At 36.3% G+C, this 23,496-nt stretch overlaps 1 protein-coding gene and 1 long non-coding RNA gene across 4 annotated transcripts in view; one reads left to right on the top strand and one right to left on the bottom strand.

Moving 5' to 3' along the window:
• The first annotated feature begins 5,958 nt into the window (after positions 1–5,958).
• LOC115419830 (uncharacterized) lies at positions 5,959–12,945 on the top strand. Its single transcript, XR_003935471.1, has 3 exons — positions 5,959–5,969; positions 9,201–9,206; positions 12,837–12,945. It is a non-coding gene; the product is annotated as an uncharacterized LOC115419830 (long non-coding RNA).
• A 3,973-nt stretch (positions 12,946–16,918) lies between these two features.
• asic1b (acid-sensing (proton-gated) ion channel 1b) overlaps positions 16,919–23,496 on the bottom strand; it is a 335,432-nt gene continuing 328,854 nt past the window's right edge. For all 3 annotated transcript variants that reach the window (XM_030134869.1, XM_030134866.1, XM_030134868.1), the window contains one exon: positions 16,919–17,043. In XM_030134869.1, coding sequence (XP_029990729.1) covers positions 16,948–17,043 — 96 coding nt within the window. In that variant the 3' untranslated portion in view covers positions 16,919–16,947. The remainder of the gene's footprint in view (positions 17,044–23,496) is intronic.

Genomic DNA, 23,496 nt, shown 5'->3' with positions numbered 1-23,496 from the left:
TGGTCTTGAGTCTGACAGGAGAAAGCATGATTAATTTCACAGATGTGGATGAATACATATGAACAATGAAGTCTTATTTAAATAAGGGCAAACATTAACTTCATCAGCATCAAGTCTCATGCTCTCTAAATTAGAATAATTTTCAGATGAGGTAAGACGTTTACCCCTTGGCTAAATGCATTCAAATTCACACTTGCTAACTATTCATTTTAATACATTCCCTTGTGTTATTTCAGTCAAGTATTGACAATGTGAAACTCCAAATTAGTAGTAGGCAGAATTTTTCATTTCAGCTTTTTTACTTTGTCCAATTCTTAGAGGGTCAAAAGCCCACTGCATCTGGAGGCTTCATGACTTACAGACATCACATCAGTTAATTGTCATAGTTGGGAATTGGATCTGTGGTTTTATTTTTTTACTTTAGCTTCAGACCAAGTGTCTGTCGGTCAGTCGGTCGGTCTGTGGTCACTCACTCACTCACTCACTGATGAATCCTGGTGCTGTCATCTTGGACTATGTCTGTACTATTATTAACCCATAAGGACCCAGTGTAACATTTGTGGCAGTTCCCAAATGAATTTTTCTCTACATTTAACTGTCTTTAAGTGGTTTATCACCATTTATTGTAATATTGTCTTCTGTAGTTTGTGGTTGGTTTTTTTTGGTGAAAAACAGGTATTTTCTAACATTTAATTTACTAATCATGTAGATATTCTTAAGTATTCATAAATAAATTGAGGATTATTATTTTCAAAAATAGAGAAAACTGAAGAAAAAGGGACATTTTCAGCAAAATCTATCATTAACTCAACATAAACCAAGTGTCTCCATCCACTGTCATTTATCAAACTCCATGGGTTTTACTGGTGAATCAATGTTGTAGAAGGTGACAGTGTTTCCACGTTCACGACGGAGCCTCTGAACGTCCAAATAGGTCATGTCTGATGAACATGAAAAGACGACAAACTGCATTTTATACCAAATATTTACATGGATTAGTCGATCAACAGGGATTAAACAGTTAATATCAGTGGATGATTTTGGTAGATGGTGGATGTTTGGGTCTTTATGGGTTAAAATCCACTGATTTCAGACCTGCTAATGTAACTGACTGTAGACCTGACCAACCCCAGCTCATAACACTGCCCCCATAGACTTGCAGACAGGTATGATGGGTAATCACTTCATCCACCTCTCTTCTCACCCTAATGCACCCATCACTCTGGAACAGGGTCAGTCTGGACTCATCAGACCACAGGAATTTTATCCAGAGAAAGTAAGAAAGCAAGAAAAAGAAAGAAAGAAACTCACTCACTCACTCACTTACTCACTCACTCACTCACTCACTCACTCACTCACTCACTCACTCACTCACTCACTCATTCACTCAATAATAATCTACAAGTCTGTTTTATAATTAGGGAGAAATGTCCAAATGTTCGAAGATACCAAATCATTCAGAGGGGTACATGGACTGACTCAAAGAGATGTAGTTTGGTGTAGCATGGTTAAAAGCATACAAAATACATCATCCTGCCAAAATAAAAGTCCCCACCTGGATTTCACTAAGTATGTAATCCAGATTCGTCCATTGGATAATTATGACAGTGATTAATATGTTTCATCTACAAGTTCTTTAACCCAAACTGATGCAGTACGTTGCTTCTTATTTCTTAAACAACCATCAGTTTCATTGAGGGAATAAAGATTGGACTGTGTTTCACTGGATAAAATTCCTGTGGTCTGATGAGTCCAGACTGACCCTGTTCCAGAGTGATGGGTGCATTAGGGTGAGAAGAGAGGTGGATGAAGTGATTACCCATCATACCTGTCTGCAAGTCCATGGGGGCAGTGTTATGAGCTGGGGTTGGTCAGGTCTACAGTCAGTTACATTATGTGTCCATAAAATGAGGTCAGCTGAACCTGAATATACTGAATGAACAGGTCTGAAATCAGTGGATTTTAACCCATAAAGACCCAAACATCCACCATCTACCAAAATCATCTACTGATATTAACTGTTTAATCCCTGTTGATCGACTAATCCATGTAGATATTTGGTGTAAAATGCAGTTTGTCATCTTTTCATGTTCATCAGATATGATCCATTTGGACGTTCAGAGGCTCCGTCGTGAACGTGGAAACACTGCCACCTTCTACAACATTGATTCACCAGTAAAACCCATGGAGTTTGATAAATGACAGTGGAAGGAGACACTTGGTTTATATTCAGTTAATGATAGATTTTGCTGGAAAAGTCCCTTTTTCTTCAGTTTTCTCTATTTTTGAAAATAATAAATCCTCAATTTACTTCTGAATACTTATGAATATCAACATGATTAGTAAATTAAATGTTAGAAAATACCTGTTTTCACTGAAAAAAACACAAACTACAGAGGACAATATTACAATAAATGGTGATAAGCCACTTAAAGACAGTTAAATATAGAGAAAAATTCATTTGGGAACTGCCACAAATGTCACACTGGGTCCTTATGGGTTAATAATAGTACAGACATAGTCCAAGATGACAGCACCAGGATTCATCAGGCTCAAACACTGAAACAGTGGCTCAGGAGCATGAGACATCATTTTCACACATGAATTGGCAACCACAGAGTCCAGAACTTCAGAATGTTTAGAATGCACTCATCCTGATCACAATCAAGGTGTACAAGTTTATTTGCATCAGTTATTAATCAGTATTGCAAAAAGATACCCCTAAAACCATTCCCAAAATATTTCTTTGGCCATCTTATTACTAGATCTTGCAATCCTCCAAATTTGAAGAAAATCAGATAAAAACTGATAAAATGGCAACCCAATGAGCGTAAAAACGTGCACAATTTTATTGTTATAAGAGAGCAAAATGATTGTACATAATGTTTTGTAACATAATAAATAATTACTACTTAACTCCTGTGTCTTTTTTTTTTTTTTTTTTTTTACAAAATACACAAATCACATTGCTTTTCATTTATCGATCATTTTTTTTGAACAGCTGTTTGATTATCAATTCTTATTTTCAGTTTTAAGACAATCAACCATTTTGTTCTGAAAACCCTTCTTTTACAGCCCTTTAATTGTAATAATAGAATGGGAACCTGTTATTTAAGTATTATTATGACTAAATATGCACAACTAGACAGATTTTGGTGTGCTCCCTGGCTGCAGAAAATTTGGTAACAATGTGTCAAACGGATGTTTACGTTGAACCGCATGTTTTCAATGGCGCATTGTTCACCAAAATTCATGTAGTGTCCGTACACCAATATACTTCCATCAATAATATGGTGTCTATGTCTTATAGATATATTTTTATAACTTGTTCACAAATGTTTATTTACTCCTGTACCAGGAAGACTTAAAGATCTAACAGAGGTGTGACCATGTGGTAAGCCAGATTTCCATTCCAATCTTGTAGAGTCTGTACAACAAGTAGTGTCCGTACACCATATCAAAATATGTGGGTCTAATTTTATTGTTTCTGTCAATATATGGAATTTTTCAGCACGCATGCTTTGGACACGACATCTATGCAATAAACAATGCATGATTATCCTGAGTGCTGAAACATTTGTATATCTTTGTAGATATTAAATATGGAGGCTATTAGGCTGTAGTGTCTGTACACCCAATAATTTCTGATTTAACAGTGGCAAGCCTGCGAAATTTATAGTAGACACCATAATACAAAAATATTTTGGACTTTAAAAGAGAAATATCAGACAAATAAAATGGCCTGTCTGATTTTTTGATAGAGCAATATTATTTTTTATGTATATGTGCACCCTTTCTGGTACCTTTGGTTGTGATCAGGCCGACTGGAATAGCTTTTACAGTACTTGTGTGGTCTGACTCTCCATCATTAATAGAAGCCTAATGCAACTCTGGATGGAAATACTATGACATATTGTATAAACACTTAATCAGTGATGCCTCAGTAAATGAGATCTGTGATCAAATCAAAGGCAGATCAACGAAATACTGTTTGTATGACTCTTTTTTTGGCTGAGCAGTGTGACTCCATCCTCAGCTGTATGATCAGTACCTGACAGGCTGTTCCCCAATGGACGAAAACACTACTATAAACCAGCATAAAAACAAGACTATAGTGAAAGAGGAAAAGCAAATGTCTGGTGTGAAAAAGATCTTACATTGTGGAGAAATGAAACCAAAATATAAATGTTTTGACACACTCAGTATGAGTGAAGTACACTGTAAAAAAAAAAAAGTAAAAAATGGTATTATCCTGGCAGCAGGGGTGCCGAAAAAATACTGTTAAATAACGGAAAATAACCATCTCATAAAAATATGGTAATTTTCCATAATTAAAATAAATTTTTTTGCCCCAACTTTACATGAGATTTTGCATATTTTTTGACTTTTTAATGTTTAATAAAGAATATTTACATGTATTAAAACAATCATATTACCTATAAATATGGATGAACATAAAACAAATAATAGGGCTTAAAATTGCAGAAAAGTTCTGTTATTAGTTGATGTGTATCACATAATTTTATGTTAAAACTTGCATATCAATCAATATTTGATATCAATCAATATTGGATGTAATAAAATTATATACCACACATAAAAACATTTGATTCATCTTTCAAACCCCATCAATTAACTGTTAAACTAGTTGTCTGAATTTTAATTCCAACAATTTACCATTAATTTCAGTTGATGTAAAGTATAAACATTATGTTTATGGAATATTTCACATCCGATCATGTGGCTTTTTTGGATTGCTTCTTATACAAGGATTATAATTTTAACAAAGCCAACCATTTATATTTACAATATTCTACTGCTAATTTAAGAATATGTGAAGTGTTGTGGTTGAATGACATATACTTTTCAATGAGACTAAGTTGTACAATCCACTGATAAAAACTGTATTTGGACAGTTTATCAGTGCTTATACATGTTACACATTGACAAAAACACACTTATTCAACATTTTTGTTGTGAAACCTCCTGTAATTACACAAGATATTTGTCAATTAACAAGTTTTGTTAAACTTACAGAACAAATATTTCTTTTATGGTTAATTTGTCAGTAATTTTATCTTGTTTTATTTTTTTACAGTATTAAACTTTAAATTAAAAGTTTAATCTCATGAATAGAAAATAAATATTTGCAAAATTACGATACATTTGCAAATGTATTTTAACTGTATTTTTCTGTGACAAAATTTTTTTTTTCAAAAATGGAAATTTTATGGTCATTCACAGTTACAGTTTTTTCATGTTTTTACCTCTGCCAAAGAGGTTATGTTTTTGTCGGCATTGGTTTGTCTGTCTGTTTGTCTGTCCATGTGCAAGATAACTGAAAAAGTTATGCACGGATTTGGATGAAAATTTCAGGAAATGTTGATACTGGCACAAGGAACAAATGATTAAATTTTGGTGGTGATCGGGGTTGGGGGGTGGGGGGGTGGGGGGGCCACTGATCTGCCTTGGTGGAGGTCTGTGCTCTAAGAGTGCTTCTAGTTTTACATTTGACATGTAAAATCACAGTCTATTTTTGTAATTTCACTGATATTTTCCTGTATCTTAAAAATACAGGAAAAATCTGTGAAATAAACGGTAAAATTTCTGTTAGATTACAGATTTTTTTTTACAGTGTAAGAACAGTGAGGCGTGGAACCCTAAGAACAGACCAGTGGCGGAGTCAATTTGCATCATTATGAAGGAGACTATTTTTAATTTCATTTGAAGACATTGGCCAAGAAACTAAAGCTTCGATGTAAATGGAGCAGGACAGTGATCTAAAGTGATAGCAGTATGGCTCATGGCCAGCAAAATAAACTTTCTGGAGCTGCTACAACAAAGCACTGACCTTAAATCAATAGAACATTTGTAGGCTGAAATGAAAATGCACATTTTCCCAAGGAGGCCCACAAACCTGACTAGGTGTCACGACTTCTGCGGGAGGAAGGGACTGAAATTTCTGCAGTGTTATGCTGTGCCGTGTTTCTTTCAGGATACACAAATTAAAGGCTCAAGTATAATCTGTGACCATGTCAGAATGTGAATGTAATTGTTGAAAAGTCCTGTATTTTTGTGTAATTGTTGGATATATTTGTCCATGAATGTGTTGAAATCTGTTTAAAAACAGTGTGTTGCTTTAGCTGAGGTGGACATGCAGAACACAGAATACTCGTGACCTCAGCTGTCTGTGGTGATTATATGCGAGGGTGTTGCAGTCATTTAAAAAGAGTAGGGATGTTTGGGATGGATGCCATTAGAATCTCTCCTTATTCTGTCCACAGATTGGCTGAGTGTCAACCAACAAGGTGAGAGCAAGGAGGGACCCAACCATCTCTGAGACAATATCAGAAAGTGAAGATACATCATGTTTTAACCTCATTCAAACAAGATGGCATCACTGAATATGATCATCTAAGCCCAGTCCTGGTCCTTGAGAGCTACCATCCTGCATGTTTTACACTGGAAAAAATCAAAATCTTACCATATGTATTTTTCCTCATTTCTAGTCAAAATATCTCATCACACTTAAAATAAGACGTAATCACATCAAGAGTAATTTTTCAGTGAGATATAGGAACTTATTTTTAGACAAAATCTTGAAAATCTTATTTCAAGAAATCTGACCAAGATAATTTTCACTTGCTCCATTGGCAGTTTTTTTTTTTTTTTTTTGCTTTATTCAAGATTTTTTTTTTCTTAATTCAAGATTTTTTTGCTAAATTCAAGCAAAAAAAAAAAAAAAAATCTGCAAATGGAACAAGTGAAAATTATCTTGGTAAGACTTCTTAAAATAACATTTTCAAGCTCTATTGTCAAAAAATAAGTTCATATATCTCACTAGTCACTTTTCCATTGACCCTCAAATTGTGCAAATATAACTTGCGCATAAAAATTTACCTAACGGAAAAATTACAATTTTGCCAAAAGTCTCAAGTTTTTGCGCTGGCAAGAGGTGGTTTTTCAGGCGTAGCAAAACTGCAATGGAAAGACCTGTTTTTGCAACTAGAGTCAGGTGAATTAAAAAAAACAGATGCTGACGTACATTACAACAAGCGAAGAATAAGAAGAAACATGTCGCGGTATGTGTGGACACACCAAGAAACCCAATCATTTTTTAATTTAGTATGAGATAGAGTGGTAATATATAATAACAAGTGTTCAGAGAACGCAAACCTCCGCCAAGCACCCCGAACGGTGTGCATGTGTGGATCGACTATTTCTTTTTAAACAGTTTCAAGGTTGTTCCATACAGTAGAAAAGTTGAAGCTTGGTACCAGTCATGTGTATGTCAAATTATATTAAATTCCAATCACTATTTGTTGAGTTATAATGAATAATGTGTCATAGATGGGATTTTCAGTGTTAAATTGAAATGTCCACAGAGTCCACATTCCACAGTGGATGTGGACAATTTTGTGCCAGATACAAGATATTGTTAAAAGCTACAGGTGGATCAAATTGGAGGCTAATCGGAGTCATTTTGAATTTTTTATGAATTTTCGAAAATTGCTCAATGATGAGAGATAGGAAAATTGTAGATTTTGTGACCTTGCTGTGACCTTGAACTTTGGCCTACTTGGCCCAAAATTTAATGGGTTTGTCCCAGGGCCTAGGCCTATCTGGGTAAAATTTGGTAAAGATGGTTGTAATAGTTTTCCTGTAAAGTTACTAACAAACAAACAAACAAACAAACAAACAAACAAACAAACAAACAAACAAACAAACAAACAAACAAACAAACAAACAAACAAACAAACAAACACACACACACACAAACAAACAAACAAACACACAAACAAACAAACACAAAAAGCAAAGTGATCACAATACCTCCTGGCAGAGGTAATAATGAATATATCTGTAAATCAACACCATGTTTACGTTTGTCACCATGTTTATGGAATGACTTCTTGTGTCATCTCGCAATAATAAGAAAAACAAATCATTGCATTTGTAATTTTATGGAAAAACCGACATTACACATTTCTGTTTTTTTGACATTTAGTAAATATCGGTAAAGTTTTATGCAGATGTCCAATGGAAAAGCAACTACTGAAAAGTTGCCCTTTAGGTGATTATGTCTTATTTTAAGTGTGATGAGATATTTTGAGAAGAAATGAGAAAAATCCACATGGTAAGATTTAAATTTTTACAGTGTAGATATTTCCCAAATAGCAAATATTTTGGCAGTATTATGGCATACATTGGGCATTTTTGGCTTTCTTTTGGCATTATGAAAACCTTTAGGCTTAACTGTGGTATGATTAAGGTTATCCATAATAGATATGGAGGCACCAGCAATATATGGCTGAGTTATGGCATATGTGTGGTTAACCAAAAGACTGGGCAAAGAGCGGGATCAAGTACAGGGATAGAATGGCATGTTTATGGCAAGCTAGAAGATTGACTAAAGAGCGGCAACATCTTATTCCATAAATGGATGTTTCTTGGTTGTGTTTTGGCATATTTCTGTTAAGCCAAAACACTGCGCAAAGAGCGGGAATTTCTACCCAGAAGAAAACCCCACTTCATTTTAAAAGCATGATCAACATGAATTTTGGGTGAATTTTGGCCTCTGTTTGGGTCCATTTTGGCTACTTTTTGGCTGGATTATGGGGATTTGGGGCTTTTCTGGGACAATTATGGCTATATTTTGGAAGTCCGCAATTAGTTTTGGGTGAATTTTGGCTTCCTTCTGGTTTGATTTTGGCTTGCCTATTTTGGGCCATTTAGATACATACATCCGCCCAGAACTTTGCCAAAATGGCATGCCAGTTTTGGGCCAGATTTAAGCCATAATGATTCTGCTATCTGGAATCCCTCTTCCAACACACCTGACGGTCGTTATCGGACTTCTGCAGAGCTTAATGAGAGGCTTATCATTCAAATCAGGTGTGTTGGAAGAGGGATACATCTAAAACATGCAGGATAGTAAGTCTCGAGGACCAGGACCGGACACCCCTGATCTAAGTCAATGTGAAACTGAACTATCAAACAAAAAGACCACAAGAAATATCTAATATCTGTACTTCATTTCCATTTTCTGCTCCTCTACATCTCAGAGACACAAATGACACCTTTAGTTTTTTTTTTCTGTTGAATATTTGATACAGTGGATAATATCACACGCTTTTAAAATACAACACATTCTCAGTAGTTATCAACCCCTTTGGCTTCTGACATCTTACAAAAACCAGTAAGTGGTCAGGTTCATATTTCAGATGACGTGTGAACAGCTCAGTGAGCAAATCACCAAGAAAGTGACATATTAATAACATTAATACACAGAGGTAGGGGACTGAAGATACGTTTTTGAGGACCTACTTTAACAGTGATGAAGGACTTGACTTCCACTGACTTTAATATTGACTTGCTTCAACTTGATTTTGACTTTTGCTCCTGCTCAGAAACATATTTATTTCTGAAATTTGCTATTTCTAATGCAATGTGTTTCAATCATCACAAAGAAACCTCTAACTGTAATAGGTAACAGAGAATGAAAGAAGAGTACTCGTGATATTAATGATTGTAAGAGCCATGTTGAGAAATGTATTTTTTGGTTTAAATTATTGTTTGTTTGCTAGACTGTTATTTTGAAATATGCAAATTCATAATTCATGTAGGTAGGAATATTACTCAGTTTATTGTATTAAAGTGCACTTGTCAAAAGCAGTTAAAAGCACACAATGTACGTCACAGGATATGTGCAATTTCTTTTTCTGACCACAAACAGCTTAAATTATTCATGTATTTTTTTGTATTTTGACACATTTATTAGTAAACATTTAACCCAGTCATGCATAGTGGTCACTCCAGTGGACAGCTATTCTCCAGCTGTTCTCTTGTATATTCATGGGTTTCGTTGTTTTAGTTGCATATCAGCCAACACAGTGGACGCTTATGCATCACCCCATACACTGCAATTCATACTATTACTCTAAATTAGCTGTTGTTGATAAACTTGATCTGGAGTAACAAGTTTTAGTGTAAATCAATTGCTAGTTGTTATTAGACTGTAATTAACATTTTTTTTTTGTTTTGTTTTGTTTTGTTTTTTTTTTACACAAAATGGTGTTTCTTTGCATATTATCTCCATGAAGTGAGTAATAACTAGTATTAGAGTATGTTAAAATGTGAGAAAACATCAGATTAGCTGCATGAAAATTTTTTTTTTTTTTTCTTAGTTTTCAAACACTATATCACTTTCTGATAGAGTTTTAAAATTATGTTCTTTGCCCCAAAAATTAAACACATGGTGTCCACCTGAGTAGGCATTTTTGTAACTCCATGAAAAATAGGTTCATAAAAAAATTTCAATCCAATTTTTTTTTGGATGCCTAAAGAGGAATAAAAATACTCAGGAAAAAAAATCTCAACCAAGCTTCTCATAATTCATGCATGAAAGGGTTAAAATGGAGAACTTTGAGTTTCAGGAATCTTGTCACATCAGACTTGTTTCAAGACACCCGCTCCATTAGTGGCATACAGAGGTAGAAGAAGTTGTCACCACAGTAATTAGTGATCTGCCAGTAATACTAATATTAATATCAGTATCGTGGCAGTGGCACTAAAACCACTATGTTTTCATAATTTGACATAATAGTGCTGACAGTAGAGGTTGAAGACGCATCTAGATGAGTTACTTCGGTAAATGTACTTGTAAGACACTGTTAAAACAGTTAAAAAAAAGTTCTGCATTCCAGAACTTATTTCATTAAAACTATAGGCTATATCATGTATGTGTATGTATGAGTGTTCACTGTGCAGTACAGAGACCATATCAGGCAGTGGGTCTATTTTCAGGTTCATGATGATGCACTCTTTTAAAGAGTATATTTAGCTTAAGAAGAAAGAGAATTTTTCAGTCAGCCCATCAGATAAACATCTCAACTTTCTGTTTATCACATACATTCAACATCAACACATTCGGAGATATTGAGTTTTCCAGGGACAGGATTAAAAACAGCCAGACAAATGGAGTGGAATAAAAAGTACAACGTTTACCTCAGAGATGTTCTGAAGTCAAAGTATAAAGAAGCTTAAAATAAAAGAACTCCGGTCAGTTACTACGGTCAAAATAGTTACTGTCAGTAATGTCATTTAATGTAATATACTACATTTATTTTAGCTTTGATGTAACGTTTATGTGAAAAAAACACTCATAAGGAGCTGTTTATACCTGTATTTTAATCTTAGAGAAATACTCACCATTTTTGTTCATTTGGACTTTTCAAGTTTCCAAAAGCGAATCATCAGAAGTTCATTTGACTTGACTTCTCAGCTTGACCTGAACAAAGACTTGACTTGGCTTCTAACAGTGACTCCACTCCACTCAACTGAAACTGAAAGGTTAAGGCCCTCCCCCTTACCCCTACCCTTCCATTTTGTGCATACACGTGAAGGGGTAGAGTTGTCCCAATTCTCTTATCTATCTATCTATCTATCTATCTATCTATCTATCTATCTATCTATCTATCTATCTATCTATCTATCTATCTATCTATCTATCTATCTATCTATCTATCTATCTATCTATCTATCTATTTTATTTTTATTTATTCCATCCATCCATCCATTATCCACTGCTTATCTGGGGCCAGGACGCAGGGGCAACAGTCTAAGCAGGGATGCCCAGACTTCCCTCTCCCCAGACTCCTCCTCCAGCTCTTCCGGGGGGACCCTGAGGCGTTCCCAGGCCAGCTGAGAGACATATTCTCTCCAACGTGTCCTAGGTCTTCCCCGAGGCCTCCTCCCGGCAGGACATACCTGGAACACCTCCCCAGGGAGCCATCCAGGAGGCATCCGAAACAGATGCCCGAGCCACCTCAGCTGGCCCCTCTCGATGTAGAGGAGCAGTGGTTCTACTCCGAGCTCCTCCCTGGTGACTGAGCTCCTCACCCTATCCCTAAGGGTGCGCCCAGCCACCCTACAGAGGAAACTCATTTTGACCGCTTGTATCCGGGATCTTGTCCTTTTGGTCATGACCCAATGCTCATGACCATAGGTGAGGGTAGGAATGTAGATTGATGAGAGCTTTGCCTCTCGGCTCAGCTCCTTCTTCACCACAACAGACCGATACAACAACTGCATCACTGCAGACGCTGCACCGATCCGTCTGTCAATCTCACGCTCCATCCTTCCCTCACTCATGAACAAGACCCCGAGATACTTAAACTCCTCCACTTGGGGCAAAGACTCTCTGCCGACCCGGAGAGGGCAGACCACCTTTTTCCGGTCGAGAACCATGGGCTCGGATTTGGAGGTGCTGATCCTCATCCCACTCACTTCACACTCGGCTGCAAACAGCCCCAGGGCATGCTGGAGGTCCAGGTTCGATGAGGCCAACAGGACAATGTCATCTGCAAAAAGCAGAGATGAAATCCTGTGGTCCCCAAACCGGACCCCCTCCGGCCCCTGGCTGCACCTAGAAATTCTGTCCATAAAAATTATGAACAGAACCGGTGATTTTTATTTATTTTTACTTTTTACTTTTTTTTTTTTTTTTAATTTTATTATTTTTTTAAATTTTAATTATCTTTTTTTTTGTTGTCCCAATTCTCAATTAGATGGCAGGGAAGGGTTAAGGCGGAGGGCTGCATAGCCCTTGAAACAGAGATTTTCCAGGACCACGCTACGAACAGAGGGGTAGGAGAAATTTGCCATAACTCTGTTCAAATCGTTGGCAAGATGGAGGTAAACACAGTCAAAAAGTGCAGCAGTGTGATGTTAGAAACACACAATTGTATGTATTTTCTTTGTAAACAACATGATCATTTGATTGACTGTTTAATGTCATTTCAATGTGTTATAGACCGCATTTGTGTGGGTTATAGTTGATAGCTGAAAAAAGATGACCAAAGCACATGGAACAGAGATAGTACAGCTACTGACAGCATGGGGAATACTTTCAGAAACAAAGTTGTCACATCTGTTAATAGCAGCACCGATGAGTGCTGATGATGTAACTGGTCATGAAGGGTTGTCCCATTTCATGGGGGAATGTTTCAACCCCTAACCCTTACAACTCCATTTCAAGGGGTAGTGCCAAGTGCAAGGGGTAGGGGTAAGGGGGGGGGGCTGAGGGGTGAATTGGGATTGGGCCTAAAACTATCTAGATCAGGGGTCTCAAACATGCGGCCATGGGGCCAAATGCGGCCTGCCAAAGGTTCCAATCCGGCCCCTGGGATGAATTTGTGAAATGCAAAAATTACACTGAAGACATTGACAATCAAGGATGTTCAAATCGTTTTAGGTCGATTCAATCTAAAGTGGATCAGACCAGTAAAATACTATCAGAATAAACTATAAATAATGAAAACCACAAACTTTTTTCTTGGTTTTAGTGTAAAAAAAAAAAAAGTTAAATTACACAAAAATGTTGACATTTACAGACTAGCCTTTTACAAAAAATGTGAAAAACCTGAACAAATACGAACAACCCGAAATGTCTAAATAGAAGTATGTCGAATTTTAACAATATTCTGCCTGTTATTAAATGTTTTGTGTATTTGTAGATCCACTGTGATCTGTAAGTTTTGACACAAATGTATAAATGATAAACTAAGGTGTAATATTGTTAAAATTGTACTTATTTTTCTTCAGAATTTTCAGGTTGCTCGTATTTGTTCATGTTGTGTTCAAGTACAGTTCGTAGATCTAAACATTTTCATGACAGAATCTGACTTTTTTTTTCACTCAAAACATAGAAAAAACTTTGGAGTTGACATTATTTATCAGTTCTTATGCTATTATTTATATTATTTTACTGGTCCGGCCCACTTTAGATCATATTAAGCTGCATGTGGCCCCTGAACTAAAATGAGTTTGACACCCCTGATCTAGATAGATAGATAGATCAGTCCCCAGATAGATAGATAATCGATCAATACCCAAACTGGGAAATTGTAGTGAATACATAATGCTTCAGTGTTATTGCCCAGTTTAAAACATTTACTTTGAAATACTAATCTGTAAAATACATAACGTCCATAGTAACAGTAAAAAGCTCAAGCTGCTCCCACACTGATGTCACAATTCATAATGTAATAATGTCAGAGGCCACACCGGGGCTTTAATAATTAACTCTACTGATATAAATACTTTTGCTTGAGTAGGATTTTTACATGTATTGGTGTATTTTTTACAGCGGTGTATTGGTCTTAAATGATTGGAAACCTTCCTCCACTGCTGCTAATCCAGAATCTGTGTGTAGGTTTCCAGTTTGTCTGAACTCCCGCTGGTATTGACTCGTCCCGCCCACCCAGACCTGCTTCGCCCTGGAGCCTTATCAGGATGCAGCAAGCATCTCCTGGTATGAGTTCTGTCTGTGGCAAAGCAGCTCTCCTTCCTGTACTCCACCATCTCTGACCCCTTCTGCAATCTACTGAGTAGCAGGCCACCACTCAGACAAACACACAAATGCCAGCAGGAAATGAACAGCATTGTCTTTTATTTCTTGATTAATTTGTCTTCTTGGCAGGTACAACAGAAAAATAATAAAACCATCAGGGGCAACAACATGAAAATAAAAAAAAAAAAAACATGTTGAAGACATTCAAAAAACAGGAAAATCCTCGTCAGATTTTTGTGGCTGGTTCCTGGGAGCTTTAATACTTTAATGAATGGTTACCGACTGAGGTTTCTTCACTGAATAATAAAAAGACGTATCACATTTGATGAACAATGCTGACATGGTTTGCTGCTAAAAGAAAAAGTCACCATGAAAAAATGATGAAGCTAAAGCAAACTTCTTGTCCTGGAATAACCCTGACGTCTGGTAGTAGCGGCTGATGTGCGGCTGACTGAGCAACAAACATGATTTTGAGTCAGACCATGTTTAAAGGGGTGGGTGTATGTGTATGTGTGTGTGTGGGGGGGTTATAACTGAGCTCTAATATTCAGAGTCATGCATCACCAAGCCACTTTTACAATATAAGTGTGGCAGTTGGCAGCACCAGATGTACAGTAAATACGGCAGAGGCCATCCACAACGTGAGGCTTCTGGCTGACTGACAATCTCGATAAAACTCACATCGGCCACACAGGATATTTCTCATCCATCCTTTTGTCATACGGCAGCTGAAAGTTTAATTACATTTCAAGAGTACTGGAGCCAAAATACCAGTGTTGTGGCTCCCAGCTGTTTAAACTGCAGCATAAATGAATGGTTCAAACAGATAAGCAATATCTAGCTTAATACAGGCCAGACCCCTGCCCTCAAACTTATACATTAATGCTGAGTTAATTCCCACAAAATGTTATATAAGGCTTAACACAAAATAACATGTTGATTACAGGAAACAGATTATAAAAATGCCTCGGATGAAGTATGGAATACTAAATCAGATTTTCCCACTGCAGTTGAAAAATATTTACCTTTACATAACAATAAAGGCCTCAGAAGATTCACCGATAAGGATAAAACCCTCTGAAGAACAGCAATTTTCCAAATGATATTTACATTTTATTTATGCTTTTATAACTAAATAAGCTCAGCCTTTTATTACCCGGGAGATGGAGACAGGATTTTCAGGCATTTCATGTTTTATATGAAAGAAAAAAGCAACTGAAAAAACAGTCCACGATATTAATAATATGACAATATATCAAGAAGAATAGTACGTTTTCTTTTACATCACCTCTACATATTGGCGGTATTGTGCTTTGATAAAGACTTTTGCAACTAGAACACAGATACAGAAAAAATTTAACAGCCCCCCCCCCCTCCCCTAACACACTCACACACCTACACACACACACCTACACACACACAAAACTCCAAGGGTTTTCAACAATCAGCTCCTCAAGTCATCCCGAGATAAGACGAAATGAAGTCGAATAAAAGACGGTGGCACGTCGTGCACCACATACACGGAGGAAAATGAGAAATGGACTAATGAAGAATGAAATTAAGTGCAGCTCATTCATTTGTGCGGTCAACAATCGCACCGCATCACACCAAACACTCCCAAGCGTACATACATACACTGCATAGCAACACGCATACACAAATATATATGGGATGTTTTCCTTTTTCCTGTATATCATTGAGGCAAACTTGGTAATAATAATCTTTTTTTTTTTTTGTTACAAATGCTAAATTTGAAATGAAATGAAAAATAAAAACATGCACTGGACAAGTACGAGCATGCAGTTTAAGATGAGCAGAACCTGAAATCTTCACTGTAAAAGGTAGATATGATGCACGTCTACCATCCATCCACCACAAGCTGTCATTTCCCCAAGAAAAAAATGTAAAAAAAAAAAAAAAATCTTAAACATCCCCCTGTGCACCTGACTACACTCACTGTGGACAAAGATACATTCTGATACAAACTACACAGAGTCCAGCTGTTGTTCGATGGAGCGCTGCAACAGGTACAGATGTCGCTACATGTACAGTGGAGTAAGCAAAGTGGTTATTTGTCCCCGCTATGTACTGTGAAAACATTGTGTGTGGATGAGTTATATAAAGGCATGGAGGGATCTTTTTTTTCTGATCTGTATATGGTGATGTATCTGTACAGTTTCCCTTAATTCTTATTTTTTTGTGGGTTTTTTTTGTGTATGTTTGGAAACAGAGGTTCATGTTGGCAAGGTGTCTCCATGAGCGTCCTTTTTGCGGCAGTGTTCCAGAGGAAAAACACAAGAGATACAGAGTTTTTTTTTTTAACAGTTGCTGCGTGTAAATGTTTTCAAACTGTTCAGGACATTTTTATTTAACCAAACTTTTTCATTTTTGAGATGTATTTTTTTTTTTCCCTCTTGGCCTCAGGTGAAGATCAAAGTTGATTTGTCTGTTGTTCCTTCCTTTCTCCTATGAAAAAAGTGCCTGTGATTGAGCGTCAGTTCCTCTCGTTTCCTCCCCGTGTTAGGATATAAGTCTTGTTTTATGGTTGGCTTTGGTTGCATAACGCGCTTTTACAATGCTCCATCCACGTCTGCTCAGCAAGTGAAGTCTTCAAAGTTGCCCTGGCCCGGATGATGAGGTAGCATGTTGCCAGGATATGTGGATGGGGTACGCAGGTTCTCACAAGGAGCCTGAGGGAAAGAAATGACAGTGAAAAGGTAAAGCACGACATGTCAAGTGGAAGACAAAGGCGACACAATCAGAAGGAAAAGCTCTGTGTATATTTTGGTTGTTGAATTTTCTATTCAGCAATGCTGCCATAAAAACACACAAAAAAATGAGAGGGTGTTTTTCTTTTAAAATACAAAAAGCTAAATTCAAATACGAGATGTTTTTCTCATTCGTGGCTCATGCTGTGTAGAATAAACACTAAGCCCTGATGGTGTATTATGACTGTGACACCGGAGGAGATCATTTTCCAAAACAACCCAAGTGTGTGTCTTGGGGAAGAAGACAAGGCCAACAAAAGGGATCGTATTTAAAAAATGGTTTGACTTTCACAGAACAACAAATAAATCACGAGAAAACAGAAACAAAAACGTTTCGCCATATTCTGGCTCAGTGTCATCATTTCCAAAGGAAGTGACTGGATACCTCATCAACTGCACATTTGAAGTTATAGGATTTTGTAAGTAGTCTATAAGAAGTATTCATGAACTACTTAAGTTATTACTTATTAGCATCAGAATTAAGATGAAAATGTTTGTTGACTGTTTCCTTCCCTTTCATTTTTCAATAAACATGTAAGTAAGTAAGTAAGTAAGTAAAGCTTTATTTGTATAGCACTTTTTAAAACAACATGTTACAAAGTGCTTCACATAAAGGGGAGATAGATCAAATCATATCAAATCAAATTTTAAGCCAATTTACGGAAACCCAACAGAATCCTCCAGGAGCAAACACTTATGACTGGTGACAGTGGTGAGGAAAAACTTCCCTTTAACAGCAGAAACCTCGAGCAGACCCAGACTCCTGAAGGATGGCCGTCTGCCTTGGCCAGTTGGGGTTAGAGCGAGAAAGTAAAGGAGGAGAAAAGACAGAGCGATAGAGATAGAGAGAGACTGGGGGAGAGGGTGGAGGTAGGGGGAGACACATGCACAGATAACTGATCATGTATTGTTTTAGGAGGTAATGGGAATAAAAACCCATCCTTTACTGTGAAATCCAGGAGTATTTATTGGATTTGTACTGACTTAAACCCATAAAGACGCAGTTCTACTTTCGTGGCAGTTCCCAAATTATTTTTTCACTAGATTTAACCTTTCTTAACTGCTTTATCACCATTTATTATATTATCCTCTGCATTTTGTGTTTTTTTTTTCAGTGGAAATGAGGTATTTTCCTATATTTAATTCACTGATCATATAAATGTTCATAAAAGCTCAGACTAAAGTGGAGGGTTATGCTATCAAAAACAGAAAAAAACTGAAGAAAAAGTGACTTTTATCAGCAAATATACCAATAACAGAACATTAAAACAAGTGTCTACATCCATAGCCACTGATCAGGCAAAATGGGTTTTACTGGTGAATCATTGTAGAAGATGACAGTGTTTCACTACGGAGCCTCTGAACGTCCAAATGGGTCACATCTGATGACCATGAAAAGACGACAAACTGCATTTTACACCAATTATTTACAAGTACTGAAAAGATTAGTGGATCAGAAGTTATTAAATATTTTAGATCAGTAGATGATTTTGGTCAATGGTGGCTGTTTGGGTCTTTATGGGTTAAAAGAGTTATTTGTAATATTTGAAAGAGATTAGCAAGACAGATTTTGGTGTTATGTGTGTTGATGACTCTCCCAGGGTCACCAACTGTCAAAGAAAACTAGAAGAGTTTATAACATCTAAAAGAATTTATAGAGTTTGCCCATGAAAATCCATGTGAAAAACACAACAAAACAATAAAAGGGCATAAATGACGCATGTAACAATGAGGACACTGAACAACAACCAAGACAAATATCAGCAGCAAACATACAAACAAGATGTAACAAGTAGAAAATGACATCAAAATAATCACTATGGGAAACTGTTAAATCATTGTAAAAGTCAGTCATATTTAGTTTTGGTGCATTTGCATTTAAATTGTGCCTTTGTTGCGTCTGTTGTTCGGTGACGGTGTGGTGCTGTCGAGCCATCATTACATGATTTGATAGCAGAGTAATCTCCAGTGGTTAGAAGTGCCTGGTATCTTGGTAACAGTCATCAGTGTTCTGACATTGAAGCAAAGAGCATTAAAATCAACGATGTGGAAAGTCAGTGAAACTATAGACATTATGGTGATTGAAGTCGTAGCCTCTTCTTGTTCATTTGGGTCCTGAGGACACATAAAATTGATTTTCTTGGGTCTTAAGATATTACAAGTAAAAGGTTTGGGAACTATGGGTATTGCAGAAATCCGGAGCCAAGCCTGCAACGTCTCTGCAGTAGTACCACGTCATACCACTAGAGTGAGTAGTGAGCCACTGAGACTGAGGTCTAACACAGGGGTGTCAAACTCATTTTCTTTCAGGGGCCACATTCAGCCCAAATTGATCTCAAGTTGGCCGAACCACTAAAACAATAGCATAATAACTTGTAAATAATGAGGACTCCAAATTTTTCTCTTTGTTGTAGTGCAATCAAAATTAAATTATGAAAATATGTGCATTTACAAACTATCCAAACAAAAATGATGTGAATAACCTGAAAAAAAAAAAGAGATTTCTTGAGAAAAATAAGTGCAATTTTAACAATATTACACCTCAACTAACCATTTAAACATGCATATTATGGATTGGATCTACAAAAGCACAAAATATTTAATAACAGGAAGTATAATGTTAAAATTTTACTTACAAAATTTCAAGTTTTTACCATTTTATTGTTAAAGGATAGTTTGTAAATGTTAATCTTTTCATAATTAATGTAAGTTTTTACACTAAAACAAAGAGAAAAATATGGCGTTGTCATTATTTATAGGTGTAATGTAAAATTATGTTTTTCGCAATAAACCAAGAAAATTTGGAGTCATTATTTAGAGGTTATTATGCTATTATTTTAGTTGAGTTCACATTGTCCCGTATGTGGAACCTGAACTAAAACAAGTTTGACATCCTTGATTGTTAATATCTGAAGTGTAATTTTTACAAATTCATCCCACGGGCCGGATTGGAACCTTTGGCGGGCCGGTTTTGGCCCCCGGGCCGCATGTTTGACACCCCTGGTCTAACACATGTTAAATAGGAGGAAGCTCACTAGGCTTCAACAGGTCTAAGCTTTTTCCAGAATGACCATTACTACGACCACCATCCACTGTCGGTACAAAACAATGTGTGAACGAAGTGGTGATCAAATAAAAACAAACTAATTTGGAAATTGAGTTAACCAATGATATGTGGGAGGAGGTTTTGGATAAAGTTCACTGCTCCTAAATTTGTGCAAAACATGGCCTTATACAGTGCAAAATTTTACATCCAACCCACTTGATGGTCAGGATTTCAAGAATGTATCCAAATGTAGATCCAACTTGTGATTGGTGTCACCAGGCGGATGCATCACTTATTCACATGTTCTGGATATGCCCAACATTATTACACTTTGGAAAAAAGCGTCTGCCAAATGCATAAACATAATCATTATTCTCTTATTGGTCCAAAATTTTCGACACTTTGAGTGTGGTCACTGGGGAAAGTATTGCGCCAAGCTCTACTATTACTCTGTTTGGGGCAACTTCAAATGTTTTCTCATTGTCTTCAGGAAACAGATCTTTTATAGCCTTTGTCAGTTTGTTGGTGCAATTGATTCTTCTAAAATGGAAATCGGCCACTCCACCGTCTCACTCTCATTGGGTCAGGGATGTACTTTATTTTGCCAATTTGGAAAAAATCAGAAACTTGTTGAGGGGCTCACAACAACAGTTCTCTAAAATATGGGACCCTTTTTTTGAATATGTTTGGAAGCTGGACTTCCCTGTAAAATCCGATTGATTTTTTTTTTTTTTTTACTTTTAATTTTTTCTTCCAATCTTGTGTTAACAACCCAATACCGCTTCACTAGTAGCTTGTAATACATATATCATGTTTTGTGTTGTTTTATATGTTTTATTTTTATTTTTTGTGTATGTTTTTTCTGTGTGTTATTTTATTTTAATAGCTTCACGGTGTTATTGATCCTTGAACATTCTTGTCGTAAGCTCTTGTCTGTGATTTTGTGTTCTTTCTTAAATTATGTATGGAAAGTTTAATAAAGAAATTGAAGGAAAAAAAAAACAAATTAAAAGTCAGCATTGCTTTTGCTTTCCCTTCTAGAGATAACTTTCAATAAGTAAAGGCATAAAGTTATATTCTGAACTCATAATGTTTTAACACTGTTAATTTGGTGTAGTGACATTTATGAAGATATAAATTTCTATAAAATATTGTTACAAGTGTGTGTTTGTTGATGTGTGTGTTACAATGCAGTAAAAGTCACTAATGAAAACATTAATCTTTATGAAACTATGTACTGTACACTGTATGAGTGACTACCTGGAAGCCTTTACAATTTCCCTGAGCCTCTGTTAAGGATTCACCAAATAGTGTTAGGAAATTTGTTTAGCCTGTTGAAGTTACACTATTAATAAAACTAGAAAGCACTTGGAAAGCACAGAACACTGCCAAGGCAGATCAGCCCCCCACCCCATCACCACTAGAATGTTATCATTTCTTCCTTATGCCAGTATCAACATTTCCTGAAAATTTCATCCAAATCCGTCCATAACTTTTTGAGTTATCTTGCTAACAGACAAACAAAAAGACAAACTGCGATGAAAACAAACCTCTGCCGTTCCTTGGCGTAAAAATGTCCTGTGATCTTTCCAAACTCACTTTTTACTTTCAGTAGACAAACTCTTTACCAGACTTTTACTGTGAAATAACAACATGCTGTGGAAAACTCTCTGTACTTTTGTTTTGGAAGATGCTACAAATCAGAATAATTCCCTCACTAATGAAATCTCATTTTAATGACTAGTGCCTTTTTCACGGATCTACAGTTTAAGATTCAAGATTCAAAGATTGTCAATTTACTAGTTGCACAGAACATACAGATAGTTGACTGTTTCTGCCTCACCTTGCTAAATGTCATATTTTTTTATTTAAAAAAAAAAAGTAAAAATAGAAGAAGAATAAGCAAGTGGTATAAAGAAGAAATTACAGCAGAATATAAAGTGTACATGTCATTACTGTGACTATATTTCTGGCAGTTTGACAACTTCTGTTCGTAGTCTTTCATAGACATTATGAGCTGTCCCAGCCACTAGGGGTGTGGACTGAGCAGAGGAGTAGGGGTAGTTTGACACTTTGATGAAGCTCATTAACACTTCATGCTGCTTGATTCCTGGTTGTTAAAGGTGATAATTTGTTGACAGTTCATCCACTGCTCATGCTTCCGTCTGTGTATGTCAAGGAACATGTGATGTTCCATTATGTTAATGCTTAAATGTTAATTCGTCACAGTTTCTCACATCTAGCAGTTAGTAAACCGCCTAAAAATGACTAAGACATTATAATATCATCTCCAGTCTCTCTGATGCATCACTAACTATACACCGTAAACTGCACTGAAAACCCTCTCTAAGAACACTTAAGTTTAAATATCACAGTGTTACTGACACACAATTATCCTTAAAAGCATCATTTAGAGTTGAAAAACAGCTCATTTTTAAGGAATTGTTACTCAGAATGTTCTAGAAACATAAAAAGGAAAACCTTGAAATGGTCTAGTGACTCTTTTGTTGCTTTTGGTCATCCTGTTTTTAGGCAGAATAGTCCTAAAGTTACTGTTCTAATACCAGGTGAAGCTACTGCTATTTATGACTAAGTGGTACGTTTACATAAGTAGATGGTAACAAGTGGTGTCAGGCACAAGAAACCCTGCCCCTTACATGTATTATAGGTTATTTTGGCATCAATCCAGCTGATGTCATCATGTCTATGCGTGTGCTGATGTCATCATATCAATTGCCTCTATATATGTGCCAAGTTTCAAGTAAATTAAAACAAAATTCATGTTGTTATAGACATTTGAAATTACACCCATTATAAGTAAATGGGGAAAAAAAAGATTTTAAAAATTCATAAAAAATGTGAACTTTGATCTACTTTCCCCAAAATGTAATGACATCTATTAAGGGTCACTGGCAATTTATAAAACCAATTTGGTATGAATTCAACCAATAGCTTTGCCGCTAAAGTGTTAACAAACAAAGAAACAAACTGAACCAAAAACAATATCCCTTGCCTCTCCTTTGGAGGGCGGGATAAAAATTATACTTATTAATCATCATTTCATTCTTTTCATACATGAAATCAGAAACCAGGCCAACTCGATTTAAGTTAAACTAACATCTGCTTGTATTTCTGGCTAACAGAGGAGTGTTCTTTCACTATGCATCAAATGCCTTCTCTTGGATGCATTTTTACTAGTGATGTTCACTGAGTTTACTGTTTGATGAGGCATGATTCAAACCAAACTGTGGCTGATCAAAACAAATCATAAATTCAGATATTTGCAAAACAAACTGTAGGGGAAGCGAGAGGCAATTTATGGTTTTACT

Source organism: Sphaeramia orbicularis, chromosome 5, assembly GCF_902148855.1.
Source record: "Sphaeramia orbicularis chromosome 5, fSphaOr1.1, whole genome shotgun sequence".
NCBI classification, from domain to species: Eukaryota; Metazoa; Chordata; class Actinopteri; order Kurtiformes; family Apogonidae; genus Sphaeramia; species Sphaeramia orbicularis.
The sequence above is the reverse complement of the archived record's forward strand: the minus strand, read 5'-3'. Positions and strand labels throughout refer to the sequence as shown.